General features: G+C 37.2%; 1 protein-coding gene across 1 annotated transcript in view; it reads right to left on the reverse strand.

Annotated features, from left to right (window-relative positions):
* The window catches only part of DCHS2 (dachsous cadherin-related 2), a 335957-nt gene that overhangs the window by 120171 nt on the left and 191012 nt on the right, over window positions 1-24774 (reverse strand). Inside the window, exons 6-9 of the mRNA XM_059923955.1 lie at window positions 23010-23197; window positions 21597-21696; window positions 10493-10650; window positions 1407-2250 (exon numbers count right to left, since the gene is read on the reverse strand). Of these exons, the coding sequence (XP_059779938.1) occupies window positions 1407-2250; window positions 10493-10650; window positions 21597-21696; window positions 23010-23197 (1290 nt within the window). The remainder of the gene's footprint in view (window positions 1-1406; window positions 2251-10492; window positions 10651-21596; window positions 21697-23009; window positions 23198-24774) is intronic.

Raw genomic sequence — 24774 nt, forward strand, 5'->3', positions numbered from 1 at the left:
TAATTCTATTCCTAGTTTCCTAAGGAACCTCCATATTGTTCTCCATAGTGGCTGTATCAATTTACATTCCCACCAACAGTGCAAGAGGGTTCCCTTTTCACCACACCCTCTCCAGCATTTGTTGTTTGTAGATTTTCTGATGATGCCCATTCTAACAGGAGTGAGGTGATACCTCATTGTAGTTTTGATTTGCATTTCTCTAATAATTAGTGATGTTGAGCATCTTTTCATGTGCTTCGTGGCCATCTGTATGTCTTCTTTGGAGAAATGTCCATTTAGGTCTTCTGCCCATTTTTGGATTGGGGTGTTTGTTTCTTTGATATTGAGCTGAATGAGCTGTTTATATATTTTGGAGATTAATCCTTTGTCCGTTGATTCATTTGCAAATATTTTCTCCCATTCTGAGGGTTGTCCTCTCGTCCTGTTTATGGTTTCCTTTGCTGTGCAAAAGCTTTGAAGTTTCATTAGGTCCCATTTGTTTATTTTTGTTTTTATTTCCATTACTCTAGGAGGTGGATCAAAAAAGATCTTGCTGTGATTGATGTCAAAGAGTGTTCTTCCTATGTTTTCCTCTAAGAGTTTTATAGTGTCCAGTCTTATATTTAGGTCTCTAATCCATTTTGAGTTTATTTTTGTGTATGGTGTTAGGGAGTATTCTAATTTCATTCTTTTACATGTAGCTGTCCAGTTTTCCCAGCACCACTTATTGAAGAGACTGTCTTTTCTCCATTGTATATCTTTGCCTCCTTTGTCGTAGATTAGTTGACCATAGGTGCGTGGGTTAATCTCTGGGCTTTCTATCTTGTTCCATTGATCTATGTTTCTGTTTTTGTGCCAGTACCATACTGTCTTGATTACTGTAGCTTTGTAGTATAGTCTGAAGTCAGGGAGTCTGATTCCTCCAGCTCCATTTTTTTGCCTCAAGACTGCTTTGGCTATTCGGGGTCTTTTGTGTCTCCATACAAATTTTAAGATGATTTGTTCTAGCTCTGTAAAAAATGCCATTGGTAATTTGATAGGGATTGCATTGAATCTGTAGATTGCTTTGGGTAGTATACTCATTTTCACAATGTTGATTCTTCCAATCCACCTTGATTCACTCTTGGTACCATCTCCTACCCTATGAAAACACACAATGGGGGCAAAGAAGTTGGCTACTGTATATTCATCCCAGGAAATGTGAGCTAGCTACAAAGCAGGTCAATGCTAACAAACAGGCCAATTACTCTTGGTTCTCTGAATACAACCTCTGTGCCTCTCATCTATATAAGTTAAACGGTAAATCAAGTCAAATTTCCTTAAAGCATATGCATCTTGAGAAGTATGATTTTATAACAGAGGAAAATGAAAAAGATAAATACAAGCAAGTGAGCACAGGCTTTAACTGACAGTGACAAGGACAGTACCTGATGACTCATCTAGCATAAAAGCCATATTTTCATTTCCTGAGAGGATGCTGAATGTTACTCTTCCATTCCTTCCTGCGTCTGGATCTTGAGCAGTTATGTGGTGCACCAAGGAGCCCACCGCGGCATCCTCTTTGACAAGGGCGATGGGGAAAGATGTAAAAGTGGGGCTGTGGTCATTTATATCCAAAATCACTACCTTCACCATCAGCGATCTCAGTCGCCGGTCTGTCACATTCACAGCCTGATCGGATGCAGTTACTGTCAGGACAACAGTTGGAACTCTCTCTCTGTCAAGGGGGGAAGCAGTGACCAAAGTGCCAAATGAGGGGTGGATGAGAAATGGATTCATTCCAGGGTAGTGGGCTTCAATTAAGTATTGTACTCTACTGTTCAAAAAACTGCCGTCGCCGTCTTTGGCATTGAAGACGTGCACCAGAGTCCCGACAGGGGCATTCTCTTCCACGCTGATCACAATGAACTCCTCCTGGAAAGATGGGGAATGGTCATTCTGATCTTCCACAGCAACACTAAGGAAGACTGTGCTATTCACGGGAGGGTTTCTGCTGTGGTCTTTAGTTACCACCCTGAAAAGATAATGAGACGTCATTTCATAATCCAGTTCCTTAAAGAGGAACAAGTCTCCTGTCGAGCTGTCGACTTCAAAGTGACCATCCTTGTCATCTGCAGCGATACTAAAATGTAACTTTCCACTATGATGTTTTTGAAGGTGATCAGGTGACTTTATCAAGCTCATTATTTTTGCAGGCTTCAAGTTTTCTGGTATAACTAAGTGTCTAATATTCTGAGAAATGACAGCTCTCCCTTCGGATAGTGGTATCACCTGAAATAAGAATAAAAAGGAGTTGTTAATTTGGGTTTGTTTAAAAATAGTTTAATCGATACAGGTGCTGCTATTCTTTTGGAAGCTAATTCCTTCCAGTTGTGAAATATACATATGTTAATTGGTGAGAAAATGTCTTTTCTTATATTATATAATTCCAGTATGCCTCTGAAGACTGAAAACTGCATAATAGCTAGGAGATAAGAAAGTACAGGACTTTCCACTCCCCTGTTTGCTGTAATGGATGCAATGATAGTTTGATGAGGCTATGCTTTTGTTTACGTGAACTGTAGTCTTATGGTTCTTCAAAGACAGGGTACAAGAGCTAGTTTTCCAAGCTACTCTAAGTCCTAGAGACTCATATTTCCTTAATGACAACATCTGCATACATTTAAGTATCATATGCCTTTGTTTATCTGAAACCAGAGTCTTGAGATATTATGACAGAATTTTCTCCTAACCCACATATCCTTAATCAATAAAGAATATAATTTGGAAACAGAACTCTTGGGGACATATATTCTTGATTAGTATACATACCTATATTAATATTACTGATTATCACATGCTTGAACAAAAAAATCTTCCTGTAAACAGTCATTTTGCTTCTGATGGGTTGATGTAATTTTTTCCTACTATGGAGACTTCCTACAGCTTGTTTGCTCATTATGACTAAAGGAAAGTCTTAAAGTACAAATCTCAAGTGCCCTTCCTAATTTTAAAAATAATTACAAAAACTATGCGATTTATTACTGACCATTTATTTACACACGTTTCTCCTGCAAATTTACCCGGTCCTTGCAATTAGGAAAAAGTAAAAGAAAAGATACTTTTTGTTCTTCATAAACAAACCAGGATAAACGTCTACATAGTGATGGAGGTAAGTATCTTGTCAGTAACTGTACAAAGTTAAAATAAAAAATTATTTAAACCTAATCATTTCTCAAGTGATAATGAAATCACTTAATATAATGCACACATACATCTGCAATGCTCTCTAAAAAGAGTATTCGTGATTCTGATTAAAGATGGCGGAGTAGAAGGACGTGCTCTCACTCCCTCTTGCGAGAGCACCAGAATCACAACTGGCTGCTGGACAATCATTGACAGGAAGACCCTGGACTTCACCAAGGAGGATACCCCATGTCCAAGGACAGAGGAGAAGCCACAGTGAGACGGTAGGAGGGGCGCAATCAGAGTAAAATCAAATCCCATAACTGCTGGGTGGGTGACTCACAGACTGGCGAACACTTATACCACAGAAGTCCACCCACTGGAGTGAAGGTTCTGAGCCCCATGTCAGGCTTCCCAACCTGGGGGTCCGGCAACGGGAGGAGGAATTCCTAGAGAATCAGACTTTGAAGCCTAGTGGGAATTGATTGCAGGACTTCGACAGGACTGGGGGAAACAGAGACCCCACTCTTGGAGGGCACACACAAAGTAATGTATGCATCGGGACCCAGGGGAAGGAGCAGTGACCCTGGGGGAGACTGAACCAGAGCTACCTGCTGGTGTTGGGGGGGGGGGTCTCCTGCAGAGGCGGGTGGTGGCTCTGTTTCACCGTGGGGATAAGGACACTGGCAGCAGAGGTTCTGGGAAGTTCTTCTTGGCGTGAGCCCTCCCAGAGTCTGCCATTAACCCCACCAAAGAGCAGGGGTAGGCTCCAGTGTTGGGTTGCCTCAGGCAAAACAACCAACAGGGAGGGAACCCAGCCTCATCCATCAACAGTCAAGTGGATTAAGGTTTTACTGAGCTCTGACCACCACAGCAACAGTCAGCTCTACCCACCACCAGAGCCTCCCATCAAGCCTCTTAGATAGCCTCAACCACCAGAGGGCAGACAGCAGAAGCAAGAAAAACTACAATCCTGAAGCCTGTGGACCAAAAACCACAGTTACAGAAAGATAGACAAGATGAAAAGGCAGAGGGCTATGTACCAGATGAAGGAACAAGAAAAAACCCAAGAAAAACAACTAAATGAAGTGGAGATAGGCAACCTTCCAGAAAAAGAATTCAGAATAATGATAGTGAAGATGATCTAGGACCTCGGAATAAGAATGGAGGCAAAGATTGAGAAGATGCAAGAAATGATTAACAAAGACCTAGAAGAATTAAAGAACAAACAAACAGAGATGACCAATACAATAACTGAAATGAAAACTACACTAGAAGGAATCAAGAGCAGAATAACTGAGGCAGAAGAAAGGATAAGTGACCTGGAAGACAGAATGGTGGAATTCACTGCTGCAGAACAGACTAAAGAAAAAAGAATGAAAAGAAATGAAGACAGCCTAAGAGACCTCTGGGACAACATTAAAGGCAACAACATTCGCATTATAGGGGTCCCAGAAGGAGAAGAGAGAGAGAAAGGACCAGAGAAAATATTTGAAGAGATTATAGTCAAAAACTTCCCTAACATGGGAAAGGAAATAGCCACCCAAGTCCAGGAAGCACAGAGAGTCCCATACAGAGTAAACCCAAGGAGAAACATGCCGAGACACACAGTAATCAAATTGGCAAAAATTAAAGACAAAGAAAAATTATTGAAAGCAGCAAGGGAAAAACGACAAATAACGTACAAGGGAACTCCCATAAGGTTAACAGCTGATTTCTCAGCAGAAACACTGCAAGCCAGAAGGGAGTGGCATGGTATACTTAAAGTGATGAAAGGGAAGAACCTACAACCAAGATTACTCTACCCGGCAAGGATCTCGTTTAGATTTGATGGAGAAATCAAAAGCTTTACAGACAAACAAAAGCTAACAGAATTCAGCACCACCAAACCAGCTCTACAACAAATGCTAAAGGAACTTCTCTAAGTGGGAAACACAAGAGAAGAAAAAGACCTACAAAAACAAACCCAAAACAATTAAGAAAATGGTCATAGGAACATACATATCGATAATTACCTTAAACGTGAATGGATTAAATGCTCCAACCAAGAGACACAGGCTTGCTGAATGGATACAAAAACAAGACCCATATATATACTATCTACAAGAGACCCACTTCAGACCTAGGGACACATACAGACTGAAAGTGAGGGGATGGAAAAAGATATTCCATGCAAATGGAAATCAAAAGAAAGCTGGAGTAGCTATACTCATATCAGATAAAATAGACTTTAAAATAAAGAATGTTACAAGAGACAAGGAAGGACACTACATAATGATCAAGGAATCAATCCAAGAAGAAGATATAACAATTATAAATATATATGCACCCAACATAGGAGCACCTCAATACATAAGGCAACTGCTAACAGCTATAAAAGAGGAAATCAACAGTAACACAATAATAGTGGGGGACTTTAACACCTCACTTACACCAATGGACAGATCATCCAAAATGAAAATAAATAAGGAAACAGAAGCTTTAAATGACACAATAGACCAGATAGATTTAATTGATATTTATAGGATATTCCATCCAAAACCAGCAGATTACACTTTCTTCTCAAGTGCGCATGGAACAATCTCCAGGATAGATCACATCTTGGGTCACAAATCAAGCCTCAGTAAATTTAAGAAAATTGAAAACATATCAAGCATCTTTTCTGACCACAACACTATGAAATTAGAAATCAATAACAGGGAAAAAAACGTGAAAAACACAAATACATGGAAGCTAAACAATACGTTACTAAATAACCAAGAGATCACTAAAGAAATTAAAGAGGAAATCAAAAAATACCTACAGACAAATGACAATGGAAACACGACGATCCAAAACAGCAACAGCTGGGATGGGATGCAGCAACAGCAGTTCTAAGAGAGAAGTTTATAGTTATACAAGCCGACCTCAAGAAACAAGAGGGCTTCCCTGGTGGCGCAGTGGTTGAGAATCTGCCTGCTAATGCAGGGAACACGGGTTCGAGCCCTGGTCTGGGAGGATCCCACATTCCGCGGAGCGGCTGGGCCCGTGAGCCACAATTACTGAGCCTGCGTGTCTGGAGCCTGTGCTCCGCAACAAGAGAGGCCGCGATAGTGAGAGGCCCGCGCACAGCGATGAAGAGTGGCCACAACTAGTGAAAGCCCTCGCACAGAAACGAAGACCCAACATAGCCATAAATTTAAAATAAATAAATAAATAAAAATTAAAAAAAAAAAGTTTAAAAAAAAAAGAAACAAGAAAAATCTCAAGTAAACAATCTAACCTTACACCTAAAGAAACTAGAGAAAGAAGAACAAACAAAACCCAAAGTTAGCAGAAGGAAAGAAATCATAAAGATCAGAGCAGAAATAAATGAAATAGAAACAAAGAAAACAATAAAACTAAAAGTTGGTTCTTTGAAAAGATAAACAAAATTGATAAGCCATTAGCCAGACTCATCAAGAAAAAGAGGGAGAGGACTCAAATCAGTAAAATCAGAAATGAAAAAGGAGAAGTTACAACAGACACCGCAGAAATACAAAGCATCCTAAGAGACTACTACAAGCAACTTTATGCCAATAAAATGGACAACCTGGAAGAAATGGACAAATTCTTAGAAAGATATAACCTTCCAAGACTGAACCAGGAAGAAACAGAAAATATGAACAGACTAATCACAAGTAATGAAATTGAAACTGTGATTAAAAATCTTCCAACAAACAAAAGTCCAGGACCAGATGGCTTCACAGGTGAATTCTATCAAACATTTAGAGAAGAGCTAACACCCATCCTTCTCAAACTCTTCCAAAAAATTTCAGAGGAAGGAACACTCCCAAACTCATTCTATGAGGCCACCATCACCCTGATACCAAAACCAGACAAAGACACTACAAAAAAAGAAAATTACAGACCAATATCACTGATGAATACAGATGCAAAAATCCTCAACAAAATACTAGCAAACAGAATCCAACAACACATTAAAAGCATCATACACCACGATCAAGTGGGATTTATCCCAGGGATGCAAGGATTCTTCAATATACGCAAATCAATCAATGTGATACACCATATTAACAAACTGAAGAATAAAAACCATATGATCATCTCAATAGATGCAGAAAAAGCTTTTGACAAAATTCAACACCCATTTCTGATAAAAACTCTCCAGAAAGTGGGCATAGAGGGAACCTTATCTCAACATAATAAAGGCCATATATGACAAACCCACAGCAAACATCATTCTCAATGGTGAAAAACTGACAGCATTTCCTCTAAGATCAGGAATGAGACAAGGATGTCCACTCTCACCACTATTATTCAACATAGTTCTGGAAGTCCTAGCCATGGCAATCAGAGAAGAAAAAGACATAAAAGGAATACAAATTGGAAAAGAAGAAGTAAAACTGTCACTGTTTGCGGATGACATGATACTATACATAGAGAATCCTAAAACTGCCACTAGAAAACTGCTAGAGCTAATTAATGAATACGGTAAAGTTGCAGGATACAAAATTAATGCACAGAAATCTCTTGCATTCCTATACACTAATGATGAAAAATCTGAAAGAGAAATTCTGGAAACACTCCCATTTACCATTGCAACAAAAAGAATAAAATACCTAGGAATAAACCTACCTAGGGAGACCAAAGACCTGTATGCAGAAAACTATAAGACACTGATGAAAGAAATTAAAGATGATACCAACAGATGGAGAGATATACCATGTTCTTGGATTGGAAGAATCAACATTGTGAAAATGAGTATACTACCCAAAGCAATCTACAGATTCAATGCAATCCTTATCAAATTACCAATGGCATTTTTTACGGAGCTAGAACAAATCATCTTAAAATTTGTATGGAGACACAAAAGACCCTGAATAGCCAAAGCAGTCTTGAGGGAAAAAAATTGAGCTGGAGGAATCAGACTCCCTGACTTCAGACTATACTACAAAGCTACAGTAATCAAGACAATATGGTACTGGCACAAAAACAGAAACATAGATAAATGGAACAAGATAGAAAGCCCAGAGATTAACCCACACACCTATGGTCAACTAATCTATGACAAAGGAGGCAAAGATATACAATGTAGAAAAGACAGTCTCTTCAATAAGTGGTGCTGGGAAAACTGGACAGCTACATGTAAAAGAATGAAATTAGAATACTCCCTAACACCATACACAAAAATAAACTCAAAATGGATTAGAGACCTAAATATAAGACTGGACACTATAAAACTCTTAGAGGAAAACATAGGAAGAACACTCTTTGACATAAATCACAGCAAGATATTTTTTGATCCACCTCCTAGAGTAATGGGAATAAAAACAAAAATAAACAAGTGGGACCTAATGAAACTTCAAAGCTTTTGCACAGCAAAGGAAACCATAAACAAGATGAAAAGACAACCCTCAGAATGGGAGAAAATATTTGCAAATGAATCAACGGACAAAGGATTAACCTCCAAAATATATAAACAGCTCATGCAGCTCAATATTAAAGAAACAAACACCCCAATCCAAAAATGGGCAGAAGACCTAAATAGACATTTCTCCAAAGAAGACATACAGATGGCCACGAAACACATGAAAAGATGCTCAACATCACTAATTATTAGAGAAATGCAAATCAAAACTACAATGAGGTATCACCTCACTCCTGTTAGAATGGGCATCGTCAGAAAATCTACAAACAACAAATGCTGGAGAGGGTGTGGAGAAAAGGGAACCCTCTTGCACTGTTGGTGGGAATGTAAATTGATACAGCCACTATGGGGAACAATATGGAGGTTCCTTAAAAAACTAAAAATAGAATTACCATATGACCCAGCAATCCCACTACTGGGCATATACCCAGAGAAAACAGTAATTCAAAAAGAGTCATGCACCCGAATGTTCATTGCAACACTATTTACAATAGCCAGGTCATGGAAGCAACCTAAATGCCCATCAACCGACAAATGGATAAAGAAGTTGTGGTACATATATACAATGGAATATCCATAAAAAGGAACGAAACTGAGTCATTTGTTGAGACGTGGATGGATCTAGAGACTGTCATACAGAGTGAAGTAAGTCAGAAAGAGAAAAACAAATATCGTATATTAATGCATGTATGTGGAACCTAGAAAAATGGTACAGATGAGCCAGTTTGCAGGGCAGAAGTTGAGACACAGATGTAGAGAATGGACATATGGACACCAAGGGGGGAAAACTGCGGTGGGGTGGGGATGGTGGTGTGCTGAATTGGGCGATTGGGATTGACATGTATACACTGATGTGTATAAAATTGATGCCTAATAAGAACCTGCAGTATAAAAAAACAAACAAAACAACTAATACTAAACTTTCATTGGGTTATTTGTATGGAAATATGTTAATATAAATGTTTCAGACATTACATGAAATTTCTAAAAATCTTCTATTTGTATTTGTATGGAAATATGTATGGAAATATGTTAATATAAATGTTTCAGACATTACATGAAATTTCTAAAAATCTTCTATTTGTATTTGTATGGAAATATGTATGGAAATATGTTAATATAAATGTTTCAGACATTACATGAAATTTCTAAAAATCTTATATGTTCTGATATAATGTTATAAGTCATAATCCTAGTTATTACTTTAAAATGTATATCTCAGAAATAACTAATTTTCTTGTCAACTGCATTATTATGAACTTTCATCAAATCATTAACCGTGGACATTTTTAAGTCTTTTGTCATTTACAGATAGTTCTGGGTGTACTCTGATGATTTTGCAAATATGTGCCTATAAAAGGGTTTCATCTTCAAGAAATTCATGGAAAAGACTCTGACAAGTACAGGTTTCTGGTAACTGACTGTACTGCTGAACTGAATGAATAAGCATTTTCAGAACTCTAATGAAAAACTGATGAACTCATAAAAGTGCTAACAAAAGATCAAGATGAAAAAAAAATTAATTACATGGGACTGAGTGAACTGATGAGGATGAGTATAATTTTTGTGACTTTCTGTCTGAATTAAAAAAAAAAAAATCCCACAAGGACTCAGAGGCAAAGAATATACAAATCAATTTTCACTGCAAAGTAAAGGAGCTGTTACAGTGGAGGATTACTGGACTGAATGTCAATATTATGGCATAGTATGAGTGTGTTTCATGTTTGGTAATTGCAATCATTGTTGCATTTGTTGTGGTCATCCATGTACAATGCTTGGTGTCAGTCTATTTATCTCTTGTAAAAATAAAATACAGTGTGTGTGTGTGAAAAAAAAAAGAGTATTCGTATATTTAATGTATCTTCACTCTACATTTTTATATAAAATTAAAACCCCCTCAGAGCATCTTTCCACACTTTGTATGATGTGAGCTATTACCTGAATATTAATAACTGCCTGTCCTTGAAGAGGAGGCACCCCCTGGTCGCTGGCAACTACAATCATCCTGTAAGAAGGTCCATAATCATGTGAAAGTACTCTGGTTGTTCTTATTTCACCACTGTTGGCATCAATCTTGAAGTGATCAGAACTACCCTCTACACACAAACACACACAAAATTAAGAAATTAATGTTAGTTGACAATGCAGAATACAGAGAATTAATTAATCCAAATATACCTGTGATCATTTGGAAGATTTATTTACCTTAAGCTCTGTGAGAATATGAGCATAAGGATAATACTAAAAATACAGACAAGAAACATAACAGATTAAAAAAATTATTATAGAAATTTTCACATATAAAAAAGTAGACAATGATATCATGAACTTTCATGTACCTATCATCTAGCTTCAATATTTATCAACTCATGTGCCACATCATCCAGCAATCCCATTCCTGGGTATATATCCTGACAAAACTCTAATTCAAATAGATACATGCACCCCTGTGTTCATAGCAGCACTATTTACAATAGCCAAGACATGGAAACAACCTAAACGTCCATCAACATGTAAATGGTTAAAGAAGATGTGATACATATATACAATGGAATACTACTCAGCCACAAGAGAGAATGAAATCATGCCATTTGCAGCAACATGGATGGACCTAGAGATTATCATACTAAGTGAAATAAGTCAGACAGAGAAAGACAAATACCATATGATATCACTTATATGTAGGAATCCAAAATATGACACAAATGAACTTATCTATGAGACAGAAACACAGGGAACTACTGTGTAACACAGGGAACTATATTCAATATCCTATTAAAAAAACCATATGGAAAATAATTTAAAATAATAATAATATTTATCAACTCATGGCTAATCTTATTCCCCATTCACATATTTCCCTTCACCATCTTCTTTTGAAGCAAATTTCAGAAATCATATCATTTCTTCTGTATGTTTTTCAACATGCATCTCTAAAAGATAAGGAAAAATTTAATACGATCACAGTACCATATTATACTTTTAAAAATTAGTAATAATTCCTAAATATTATCAAATATCTAGTTAACTTTTAAATTTCCAGTTGTCTCATAAATATCTTATTTTTTTTAGTCAAATTAGGTTCAACATAAACTCTGTATTTGCATATCTCTTCAATCTATGCATTCCTGCCATCCATCTCTTTATTTTGTTCTTGCAACTCATTTGCTGAAGAACTGGATCATGTATCCTGAAGCTTCCCGTGGTCTAGATTTGCCTGTTGCTTATCTCCAAAGTGTAGCTTAATATGTTTTTCTGTCCTCTATGTTCTCCTTAAATTGGGATGTAGATCTAGAGAATTAATCAGATTCAGGTTGTTTGGGGGGAAGACTACTTCATAAATGCTGTTTTGTGTTTTCCTTCAGAAGCACATGTCTGATTGTCTCTTTTTGTGATGTGGGCCCCCTTTGGTGCACAGCCTGGATCCACTAATGATTCAATAAATGTTGCAAAGTATAACATTCTGAGTCTATGATCCCTTCTTCATTTATTAGCTGGAATATATTACTAAAGAGCAACTTCTTCTTATCTACTTATTGGTAACCCAGTGGGACAGTTCATTATAGGAAAAGTCAGGATAAATGTTTGATGGTAAACTTTTATTTAACAGTCTTCAAAATAATGGATTGGTTTACTAACATCCTTCAGTGCTCCAACTATGATAATTAAAGATTTGTTTAGTTTCTGTTTTAAGAATCATTAAGCATAAATTTAAACATATTATAAGAGTTTCAATCTATTCCCAATATTATCCCTATTGATGTTCAAATTGTTCCATCTTTGAATATTAGGATCCTCTTAAAGGAGGTTCTTGAGTCTTTGATATGATCCTAGTCATCTTTAGCAGCCTCCTTGTATCTGGGGTGACAAAATGTTACAGACTCATCTTGAAGATTTCCTGTCCAAGACCTGGAGTCAGTCATTTCTCCAAGGACTCCTGGTTCATTCCATGGAGTACAGTATTGGGAGGTTGTATCCTGCTCATTGCTTCTGGGTCAGTCAGTTTCTAGGCCTTTTTCAGTGGTCACAGAATATACACATGCACACACTAAAATATGTCATAAGTTTGTATTGATACTTCTAATTCAAATTGATCATGGCAGGGGTTTTTTTTTTGGTTTGTTAAATAACAGATTTGTGTTCTTTGATAAAATCTAAATACTTTAAACAACCCAAAGAACTTCAGACGATGTCTAGGCTAGTGGCTCTCTTTCATTCTTTTATTCAACTGTCAGTGAGTCACTATCATGTAACAGATACTTTACCAGTTATAGGGGAAATAAAGGCAAATAAAAAAGAACTCCTGTTCTTAAGAAAGTCAGAGTATAGAGCAGGAAATTATGTAACACCTACTGGTTGTGATTTCTATGCTTTGGTCCATTTACATAGGAGAATGAAAACTTTCATGAATGTGATATATATATCTTTGTTCTCATATTGATCTTTATCTTTTTATTTTATCTTACATTTTGTAGTTGCCTCTATTTTGCAATTGGATAAAGTTAAAGCAAAAGTATGAGTAACATAACAGATATCACCACATTTTTATATTGCTATGCCCCAAGTATCATTTCAGAAACTAATTTTTTTAAAAATCAACATTTCAAACATTCAGAAATATATGACCTTCCATGTGAACATTTCTAGATTGGTAAAGTTGCAATATTTCTTCAAAATTTTTAAAGAAATGACAGAATATAAGTACAGCAGAGGACCTGTGTGTATCTCCAAATCTCATTCCCTTTCTTCTTCCCTGTAGACAGCCTCTGTTCTAAAGTGGGGGTGTATCTTTCTAGTCCATATATTCATGAGTAATATATAGCATGGTTTTGTTCCTTTCCAAATAACTGTATCATAGCAGGATTATAGCTTAATCTATTAACCTGTGTGTGTGTATGTGTGTATGCAGCAGACTCATTGTTCCTGAACAATCCACTATGTCATCTTCCCAAGCATGAACATGATTTGCCTTTTCATTTCTTTCTACTTTAGGTCTTTCATCTATTTTGTAATTTTCTACATAAAGGTCTTAAATATCTTTTATTGAATTTTTCCTCCCTATGCTTCTAGTCAAGATGATTCTGATTTGGGTGAGGGGGGAAACACATAATTTGATTGTCCTTCTTTAAAGAAAATAGGACAATATTCCCACCCCAGAGGAGCCCATGCTAGTGAAGAACCTTAAAGCCTAAACTTCATGATCTTCACAGTAAACTGGACCCCACACCCAATGATTTTCTTTGTTACAGTGAATGAAACCTTTGAAATCCTGCTTAGTTCTTAAAATGCTAGTGATTTTTGTATGTTGACATTGTTCCCAGAAATTTTTTATGTTATTGATTCTAGTGATTTGCCTGTAGCATATTTGGGGTTTTCCATGTAGACAATTAAATTATCTGCAGATAAAGGCAATGTTGTCCCTTGCTTCCCTATGTTTGTGTCAAACATGGCAAAGCAACAAATGTCTCTTAAAATGGTAAAAAAAACAAAATGCCAACTAAAGTTAATCACTGGAACCAATCTGAGGCCTGTGCATTCTCAAGGAAAAACATAAACATAAGCCTGTCTCAATAAAATTCCTACATATACATACATGTGTGTACGTATGTGACTTTTTTTATTAATCCTATTTTTTTTAATTGAGGTATAGTTGTTTTACAATGATATGTTAGTTTCTACTGTACAGTGAAGTAGAGTTCCCTATGCTATACAGCAGGTTCTCATTAGTTATTTTATACATATTATTTAGTGTATATATGTCAATCCCAATCTCACAATTCATCCCAGCTCCCCTTTCCCCCCTTGGTGTTCATACGTTGTTCTCTATGTCTGTGTCTCTATTTCTGCTTTGCAAACAGGTTCATCTGTACCATTTTTCTATATTCCACATATATGCATTAACATACAATATTTGTTTTTCTCTTTCTGACTTACTTCACTCTGCATTTTCTAAATATGATTTACTCTGACCTTAAGAATATTTAATTTTCACAGAGATTCACAGATGCTTGGTGTTCATAATCATATGTCTTTATACTCAATATCAATTTTTATCCATTAACTAGTAATTTCTTATCAGTAAAAGTTGATTTGCATTTTACATTATTGAAAATTATTCATTTAAAGTGGATGGCTGGTTGATTTCTACTTAGGACATAGAAAAAATAATATGATTTTACATTAAATTTTTATTTTATTTTATTTTTTTAACATCTTTATTGGAGTATAATTGCTTTACAATGGTGTGTTAGTTTCTGCTGTATAACAAAGAGAATCAGTTATACATATACATATATCCCCATATCTCCTCCCTCTTGCATCTCCCTCCCTCCAACCCTCCCTATCCCACCCCTCTAGGTGGCAACAAAGCACCGAGCTGTCTCCCTGTGCTATGCGGCTGCTTCCCACTAGCTATCTCTTTTATGTTTGGTAGTGTATATATGTCCATGCCACTCTCTCATTTTGTCCCAGGTTACCCTTCCCCCACCCCATATCCTCAACTCCATTCTCTACTAGGTCTGCATCTTTATTCCCAACTTGCCCCTAGGTTCTTCTGACCAATTTTTATTCTTTTTTTTTTTTTTTTTAGATTCCATATATATGTGTTAGCATACGGTATTTTTTTTTCTCTTTCTGACTTACTTCACTCTGTATGACAGTCTCTAGGTCCATCCACCTCACTACAAATAACTCAGTTTTGTTCCTTTTTATGGCTGAGTAATATTCCATTGTATATAATGTGCCATATCTTCTTTATCCACTCATCTGTTGATGGAGACTTAGGTTGCTTCCATGTCCTGGCTATTGTAAATAGAGCTGCAATGAACATTTTGGTACATGACTCTTTTTGAATTAAGGTTTTCTCAGGGTACATGCCCAGTAGTAATATTGCTGGGTCATATGGTAGTTCTATTTTTAGTTTTTTAAGGAACCTCAATACTGTTCTCCACAGTGGTTGTATCAATTTACAGTCCCACCAACAGTGCAAGAGGGTTCCCGTTTCTCCACACCCTCTCCAGCATGTATTGTTTGTAGATTCTTTGATGATGGCCATTCTGACCGGTGTGAGATGATATCTCATTGTAGTTTTGATTTGCATTTCTCTACTGATTAATGATGTTGAGCATTCTTTCCTGTGTTTGTTGGCGATCTGTATATCTTCTTTGGAGAAATATCTATTTAGGTCTTCTGTCCATTTTTGGATTAGGTTGCTTGTTTTTTTGATATTGAGCTGCATGAGCTGCTTGTAAATTTTGAAGATTAATCCTTTGTCAGTTGCTTCATTTGAAAATATTTTCTCCCATTCTGAATGTTGTCTTTTCGTCTTGTTTATTGTTTCCTTTGCTTTGCAAAAGCTTTAAAGTTTCATTAGGTCCCATTGGTTTATTTTTGTCTTTATTTCCATTTCTCTAAGAGGTGGGTCAAACAGGATCTTCTGTGATTTATGTCTTAGAGTGTTCTGCCTATGTTTTCCTCTAAGAGTTTGATAGTGTCTGGCCTTACATTTAGGTCTTTAATCCATTTTGAGTTTATTTTTGTGTATGGTGTTAGGGAGTGTTCTAATTTCATTCTTTTTCATGTAGCTGTCCAGTTTTCCCAGCACCACTTATTGAAGAGGGTGTCTTTTCTCCACTGTATATTCTTGCCTCCTTAATCAAAGATAAGGTGACCATATGTTCATGGGTTTATCTCTGGGCTTTCTGTACTGTTCCAGTGATCTATATTTCTATTTTTGTGCCAGTATCATACTGTCTTGATTACTGTAGCTTTGTAATATAGTCTGAAGTGAGGAAGGCTGATACCTCCAGCTCCGTTTTTCTTTTACAAGATTGCTTTGGCTATTTGGGGTCTTTTGTGTTTCCATACAAATTGTGAAATTTTTTATTCTAGTTCTGTGAAAAATGCCAGTGGTAGTTTGATAGGGATTGCATTGAATCTGTAGATTGCTTTGGGTAGTAGAGTCATTTTCACAATGTGGATTCTTCCAATCCAAGAACATGGTATATCTCTCCATCTATTTGTATCATCTTTAATTTCTTTCATCACTGTCTTATAATTTTCTGCATACAGATCTTTTGTCTCCTTAGGTAGGTTTATTCCTAGATATTTTATTCTTTTTGTTGCAATGGTAAATGGGAGTGTTTTCTTAATTTTACTTTCAGGTTTTTCATCATTAGTGTATAGGAATGCAAGAGATTTCTGTGCATTAATTTTGTATCCTGTTACTTTACCAAATTCACTGATTAGCTCTAGTAGTTTTCTGGTAGCATTTTTAGGATTCTATATGTATAGTATCATGTATGTGTAAACAGTGACAGCTTTACTTCTTCTTTTCCGATTTGGATTCCTTTTATTTCTTTTTCTTCTCTGATTGCTGTGGCTAAAACTTCCAAAGCTATGTTGAATAATAGTGGTGAGAGTGGGCAACCTTGTCTTGTTCCTGATCTTAGTGGAAATGGTTTCAGTTTTTCACCATTGAGGACGATGTTGGTTGTGGGTTTGTCATATATGGCCTTTATTATGTTGAGGTAAGTTCCCTGTATGCGTACTTTCTGGAGGGTTTTTATCATAAATGGGTGCTGAATTTTGTCGAAAGCTTTCTCTGCATCCATTGAGATGATCATATGGTTTTCTCCTTCAATTTGTTAATATGGTGTATCACGTTCACTGATTTGCATAAATTGAAGAAACCTTGCATTCCTGGTGTAAACCCCACTTGATCATAGTGTATGATCCTTTTAATGTGTTGTTGGATTCTGTTTGCTAGTACTTTGTTGAGGATTTTTGCATCGATGTTCATCAGTGATATTGGCCTGTAGTTTTCTTTCTTTGTGACATCTTTGTCTGGTTTTGGTATCAGGGTGATGGTGGCCTCGTAGAATGTGTTTGGGAGTGTTCCTCCCTCTGCTATATTTTGGAAGAGTTTGAGAAGGATAGGTGTTAGCTCTTCTATAAATGTTTGATAGAATTCACCTGTGAATCCGTCTGGTCCTGTGCTTTTGTTTGTTGGAAGATTTTTAACCACAGTTTCAATTTCAGTGCTTGTGATTGGTCTGTTCATATTTTCTATTTCTTCCTGGTTCAGTCTCGGATGGTTGTGCATTTCTAAGAATCTGTCCATTTCTTCCAGGTTGTCCATTTTATTGGCATAGAGTTCCTTGTAGTAATCTCTCATGATGCTTTGTATTTCTGCAGGGTCAGTAGTTACATCTCCTTTTTCATTTCTAATTCTATTGATTTGAGTCTTCTCCCTTTTTTTTCTTGATAAATCTGGCTAACGGTTTATCAGTTTTGTTTATCTTCTCAAAGAACCAGCTTTTAATTATATTGATCTTTGCTATTGTTTCCTTCATTTCTTTTCCATTTATTTCTGATCTGATCTTTATGATTTCTTTCCTTCTGCTAACTTTGGAGGTTTTTTTGTTCTTCTTTCTCTAATTGCTTTAGGTGTAAGGTTAGGTTGTTTATTTGAGATGTTTCTTGTTTCTTAAGGTAGGATGGTATTGCTATAAACTTCCCTCTTAGAACTGCTTTTGCTGCATCCCATAGGTTTTGAGTCATTGTGTTTTCATTGTCATTTGTTTCGAGGTATTTTTTGATTTCCTCTTTGATTTCTTCAGTGATCTCTTAGTTATTAAGTAGTGTGTTGTTTAGCCTCCATCTGTTTGTATTTCTTACAGATTTTTTCCTGTAATTGATATGTAGTCTCATAGCATTGTGGTTGGAAAAGATACTTGATATGATTTCAATTTTCTCAAATTTACCAAGGCCTGATTTGTGACCCAAGATATGATCTATCCTGGAGAATGTTCTATGAGCACTTGAGAAGAATGTGTATTCTGTTGTTTTTGGATGGACTGTCCTATAAATATCAATTAAGTCCGTCTTGCTTAATGTATCATTTAAAGCTTGTGTTTCCTGATTTATTTTCATTTTGGATGATCTGTCCATTGGTGAAAGTGGGGTGTTAAAGTCTCCTACTATGATTGCAATACTGTCAATTTCCCCTTTTATGGCTGTTACTATTTGCCTTATATATTGTGGTGCTCCTATGTTGGGTGCATAAAAACTTACAGTTTTTATATCCTCTTCTTGGATTGATTCCTTGATCATTATATAGTGTCCTTTTTTTGTCTTTTGTAATAGTCTTTGTTTTAAAGTCTATTTTGTCTGATATGAGAATTGCTACTCCAGCTTTTTTTTGATTTCCATTTGCATGGAATATCTTTTTCCTTCCCCTCACTTTCAGTCTGTATGTGTCCATAGGTCTGAAGTGGGTCTCTTATAGACAGCATATATATGGGTCTTGTTTTTGTATCCATTCAGCCAGTCTCTCTCTTTTGGCTGGAGCATTTAATCCATTTTCATTAAAGGCGATTATCTATATGTATATTTCTATTACCATTTTCTTAGTTGTTTTGGGTTTGTTATTGTAGGTCTTTCCCTTCTCTTGTGTTTCCTGCCTAGAGAAGTTCCTTTAGCATTTGTTGTAAAGCTGGTTTGGTGGTGCTGAATTCTCTTAGCTGTTGCTTGTCTGTAAAGCTTTTAATTTCTCCGTCAAATCTGAATGAGCTCCTTGCTGGGTAGAGTAATCTTGGTTGTAGGTTTTTCTCCTTCATCACTTTAAATATGTCTTACCACTCCCTTTTGGCTTGCAGAGTTTCTGCTGAAAGATCAGCTGTTAACCTTATGAGGATTCCCTTATGTGTTATTTGTTGTTTTTCCCTTGCTGCTTTTAACATTTGTTCTGTGTATTTAATTTTTGATAGTTTGATTAATATGTGTCTTGGCGTGTTTCTCCTTGGATTTATCCTGTATGGGACTCTCTGTGCTTCCTGGACTTGATTAAGTATTTCCTTTCCCATATTAGGGAAGTTTTCAACTATAATCTCTTCAAATATTTTCTCAGTCCCTTTCTTTTTCTCTTCTTCTTCTGGGACCCCTATAATTCGAATGTTGGTGCATTTAATGTTTTCCCAGAGGTCTCTGAGACTGTTTTCAATTCTTTTTATTCTTTTTTCTTTATTCTGCTCTGCAGTAGTTATTTCCACTATTTTATCTTCCAGGTCACTTATCCATTCTTCTGGCCCTGTTATTCTGCTACTGATCCCTTCTAGAGAATTTTTAATTTCATTTATTGTGTTGTTCATCAGTGTTTGTTTGCTCTTTAGTTCTTTTAGGTCCTTGTTAAACATTTCTTGTATTTTCTCCATTCTATTTCCAAGATTTTGGATCACCTTTACTATCACTATTCTGAATTCTTTTTCATGTAGACTGCCTATTTCCTCTTCATTTGTTAGGTCTGGTGGGTTTTTGCCTTGCTCCTTCATTTGCTGTGTGTTTCTCTGTCTTCTCATTTTGCTTAACTTACTGTGTTTGGGGTCTCCTTTTTGCAGGCTGCAGGTTCGTAGTTTCCATTGTTTTTGGTGTCTGTCCGCAGTGGCTGAGGTTGGTTCAGTGGGTTGTGTAGGCTTCCTGGTGGAGGGGACTAGTGCCTGTGTTCTGGTGGATGAGGCTGGATCTTGTCTTTCTGGTGGGCAGGTCCATGTCTGGTGGTGTGTTTTGGGGTGTCTGTGGCCTTATTATGATTTTAGACAGCCTCTGTGGTATTGGATGGGGTTGTGTTTCTGTCTTGCTAGTTGTTTGTCATAGGGTGTCCTGCACTGGAGCTTGCTGGTCGTTGAGTGGAGCTGAGTCTTGGCATTGAGATTGAGATCTATGGGAGATTTTCGCCATTTGATATTACTTGGAGCTGTGAGGTCTCTTGTGGACCAGTGTCTTGAACTTGGTTATCGCACTTCAGTGGCACAACCCTGATGCCTCGCTGGAGCACCAAGAGCCTGTTCTCCACATGGCTCAGAATAACAGGGAGAAAAAAAAGAAAGAAAGAAGAAGTAAAATAAAATAAAATAAAATAAAGTATAATAAAATAAAATAGAGTTATTAAAATAAAAAATAATTAAGAAAAACATTTTTTAAGTAAGAAAAAAAAGAACAGACAGAACCCTAGGAGAAAGGGTAAAAGCAAAGCTATACAGACAATATCACACACAGAAGCATACACATACACACTCACAAAAAGAGAAAAAGTAAAAAAAAAAAATATATCATTGCTCCCAAAGTCCACCTCCTCAATTTTGGATGATTCATTGTCTATTCAGGTATTCCACAGAGGCAGGGTACATCAAGTTGATTGTGGAGATTTAATCCGCTGCTCCTGAGGCTGCTGGGAGAGATTTCCCTTTCTCTTCTTTGTTCGCACAGCTCCCGGGGTTCAGCTTTGGATTTGGCCCTGCCTCTACGTGTAGGTAGCTTGAAGGTGTCTGTTCTTTGCTCAGACAGGATGGGATTAAAGGAGCAGCTGATTTGGGGGCTCTGGCTCACTCAGGCTGGGGGGAGGGAGGGGTACAGATGTGGGCTTAGCCTGCAGCAGCAGAGGCCAGAGTGACGTTGCAACAGCCTGAGGTGTGCCGTGTGTTCTCCCTGGGAAGTTGTCTCTGGATCATGGGACCCTGGCAGTGGCAGGCTGCACAGGCTCCTGGGAGGGGAGGTGTGGATAGTGACCTGTGCTTGCACACAGGCTTCTTTGTGGCTGCAGCAGCAGCCTTAGCATCTCATGCCCGTCTCTGGGGTCCGTGCTGATAGCCGCGGCTCACGCCTGTCTGTGGAACTCCTTTAAGCGGTGCTCTTAATCCCCTCTTCTCTCACACCAGGAAACACAGAGGCAAGAAAAAGTCTCTTGCCTCTTCGGCAGCTCCAGACTTTTCCCCAGACTCCCTCTCGGCTAGCTGTGGCGCACTAGCCCCCTTCAGGCTGTGTTCACACAGCCAACCCCAGTGCTCTCCCTGGGATCCGACTGAAGCCCCCATTAAACTTTTAAAATTTTTTTTTTAAAGGTGATTCTAGAAAATAACAAATGTATTTTGTTTGCAATATGGTGCTATTTTCAGTGTTAACTATTTTCCCAGAAGGAGGCAGATGGTTGGTAAACAAAAGAGGAAATTCTAAAAGCTTTTAATCCTTTATGGATAGTAACTTTTACCTGAAGATACTGAATATATAACTTCTGCATTGTTTCCTTCATCAAGATCCTTTGCAAACACAGCTGTAACAAACATATTTACTGGTTGACCTTCCAGAACCTGTCATTAAGACAAATCACTTACAAATTAGTCAGTGAAATTTTAAAAAAAGATCAATGAATCTTTAAGTGACAGAACACATTACTACTAAGCATTATTTTTTTAAACTACTTTTAAATCCACACAAAATGCAAATGTCTACCATATAAAAGTTGTATGGGTGTAAAACCATGAAAAAAAATCCACATTACAAATTTAAATGTTTTGCTCAATTTGAACAAATTATCTGCAGCATTTAACCTAATTTTGAGAAAAAAAGGAAATAAAATTGACTAAAAAAAATCTTAGATTTTTGATGCATTTTAAGAATTCTGGCATCTTCTTATTCATCACTTTCTTTTAAAAGGTCCAAAATATGCTAAAGATAAACATAAACCATTATTTCAGGAAACATACCTTATTAATTAACAGAAACTTTCCTGAAATACTGAAATGTACATATGGAATTGAACTCCAAGTTTAGGGTCTTACTGCCTAATTAAGCCATGATACATAAAATGATATATTAATAAAAATCATAAGGATAGTATCATAATGTTCGGCATTGGTAGAATTTTCTTTAAATATGATTTTGGAAGATGAGTTTAAAGTTATTAACTTCCTCAATACCTATTTCGAGGTTTTCAATATGCATACCTGATCTCAATTTGAACATCCAAATGTTTTAGAGCAATAGCTTCCCAACGTTTTATTCATATAACCCTTTCATTGAAAAAAAGCATGAGTACCTCCAAGATACATTTATTAATTATGTACATGAACTAATATGCTAACTTATTATGTACATTATAAAACATACAAAAACATGGAAATGAAAAATATAAGATCACGTAAATATAATGAGAAGTTTCCGCATGTGCCTGCAAAGATCGAATGTTACAATCTCTGGCTGCACGTCCCTCCACTTTAGAGCTACAGATTGTTCTCCTATCTTCAACTAACCATCTTAGAGATGTGTTTCAATTGCCCACAAGGAGCTGTAGACAAAGAAAGGCATGCAAATTACTGAAAAAAAAGCAAGCCATGTCTGAGCAATACTGATAATGAAGTACCATGATGTTTTCATACAACAGACAGAACTACATTATCATAAAACCACTGAATGTGTGATCCCAAATAGCACATATAAGCATTTTCTTTTCTTGTTTTAATTGTGGGGGTTTTTTTGACATGTGGACAATTCTAACTCTCGAAATGTATGCATTTCCACACAAGACTGACTGGATAAATTCAAGCTTTTTACCACAAGATGGTGCTCAAAACAAGTGACTAAGAATACTACAAACGTTGCACGGCCACTTGGCTCCACATACCTTGATGTGTAATTCCTTCCCAGGGAGGCACTGTGGGAAATACGGCCTGTTATCGTTGATGTCAGTAACTGAGACATACACCAGCGTGGTGGCGTTTCGAGGAGGGGAGCCGTGGTCGGTCACTAAGACAGTCACCTGATGGTGCACCCGTTGCTCATGATCCAAGGCCACCCAACTGATAAGTTCGCCTGAGGAACACAGAGCAGGATGAAAGAGGCTGCCACTTGTACTAGAATTGTGGCTTTATGAACCACCAATTTAATCCCAGACCAATTCCCAGAAAGGAAAATCAGATATAAAGTTCTAAAAGCACAACTTCCAAGACCACATGCTTTAGTAATCTAGCTCTGCTGTTGAAAGAATTTTCTGAAGCTTCTTCTGCCACCTTCAATTTGTCATTCTTTGTATTTCAAATTATCTACCATCAACCATTCTAACTAAAGAATGAATTCATGACAACAAATGACAAAATACTCTGTGGTAATTTAATAATAATTTAGAAGATTTAAAGTTACAGCATATCTCCCATCATACTGAATATACAGAAAGCACCTCAGCTCTGACATCACAAGGTCTGGTTTGGGCTCCAGTTTCTTCACCTCAGGCTCAGAAGGACCTCTCTGACCCTACCTCCTAGGGCTATCAAACACTAATGCAATCATAAATTTAAAAGGACTTTGTAAGCTGTAAATTATTACAAACGTGAGAGTTGTTATCATTATTTAAAATAAAGGCTAAGTACCTTCATGAAAATCAAATACATTCCTAGGTATTGGTTTGTCTTTTATGTATAGAGTTATTTATTTTTATCTCACAAAATATATGTGTACTGAGGACAATGACTTCCCAAATAACTCTTCATGCTTTACAAGCCATATTTTACATATTCTTGCTCAAAACTGTCTTCTAGGCGACTAGCCTCATGTTTCATCCACAGACTCAGGCGTAAAATCGTAACTGCCTCTAGCTACGGCCAAGGGCCATCTCCGGTAGCCCGTCTCCCGCTGCAGAGTCCCAACAGGTGTTAATATCCTCACTATTTATGAAAATGCCTATTTGTGAGAAAGTAATCAAGAAGCAACTACTACCTAACATTGCCATTTCCAAGATCTTTTTGCCCTTTTCCTCCAAATGAAATGACAGTGTGTAGAACAAAACAAAAAGTGAAATCAGGAACAACAACAAAAAAATTCATATTTGGATAAGTTGCTGAATTGGTGAAGGTATAACGCAGTGTTTACCATATCCACTTACTATATCAACTATATTTATAAAGTGTTTACTGTGTGATTCTAACAAAAATGACAAAGACAACAACTGCATCTTTAAAGTTCCAAAATGCAATTCTTCTAGGAAAACCCTAAATCCTGAATGGCAAACACATTTTTATTTGCTGCACCAACTCTGACATGTAGCAGCTGTTCGGAAAGACTGGGAGGCTCAGCCGGGGCTGGGGGTGGGGGTTCCACGTAGGGTTCCGTGGAAGTGAGGTTTCGGGTCACTACCTGAGGCTGCTCAGAGCCCCGGACGTGGAGGGCGTGCCTGCGTGCTGCGCATGCCTGCCACGCACTGGAGGATGTCGTCAACCCCTGCGTTGCCCCACTGTCCCCAACCCCAGTGAACAGGAACAGCTTACGAGTATGTAGCTTTCCAAGCCCCTTCATAACACTTTAACTCTTCACCCACCTCCACCCCCCCGCCCCCAGAGCGGGACACGGAGCATGGAGGCAATTCTCTCCTTTTTTCAAGGTAAGGAAACTGAGTC

This window comes from Balaenoptera ricei, chromosome 5 (assembly GCF_028023285.1).
Source record: "Balaenoptera ricei isolate mBalRic1 chromosome 5, mBalRic1.hap2, whole genome shotgun sequence".
In the NCBI taxonomy this organism is placed as follows: Eukaryota; Metazoa; Chordata; class Mammalia; order Artiodactyla; family Balaenopteridae; genus Balaenoptera; species Balaenoptera ricei.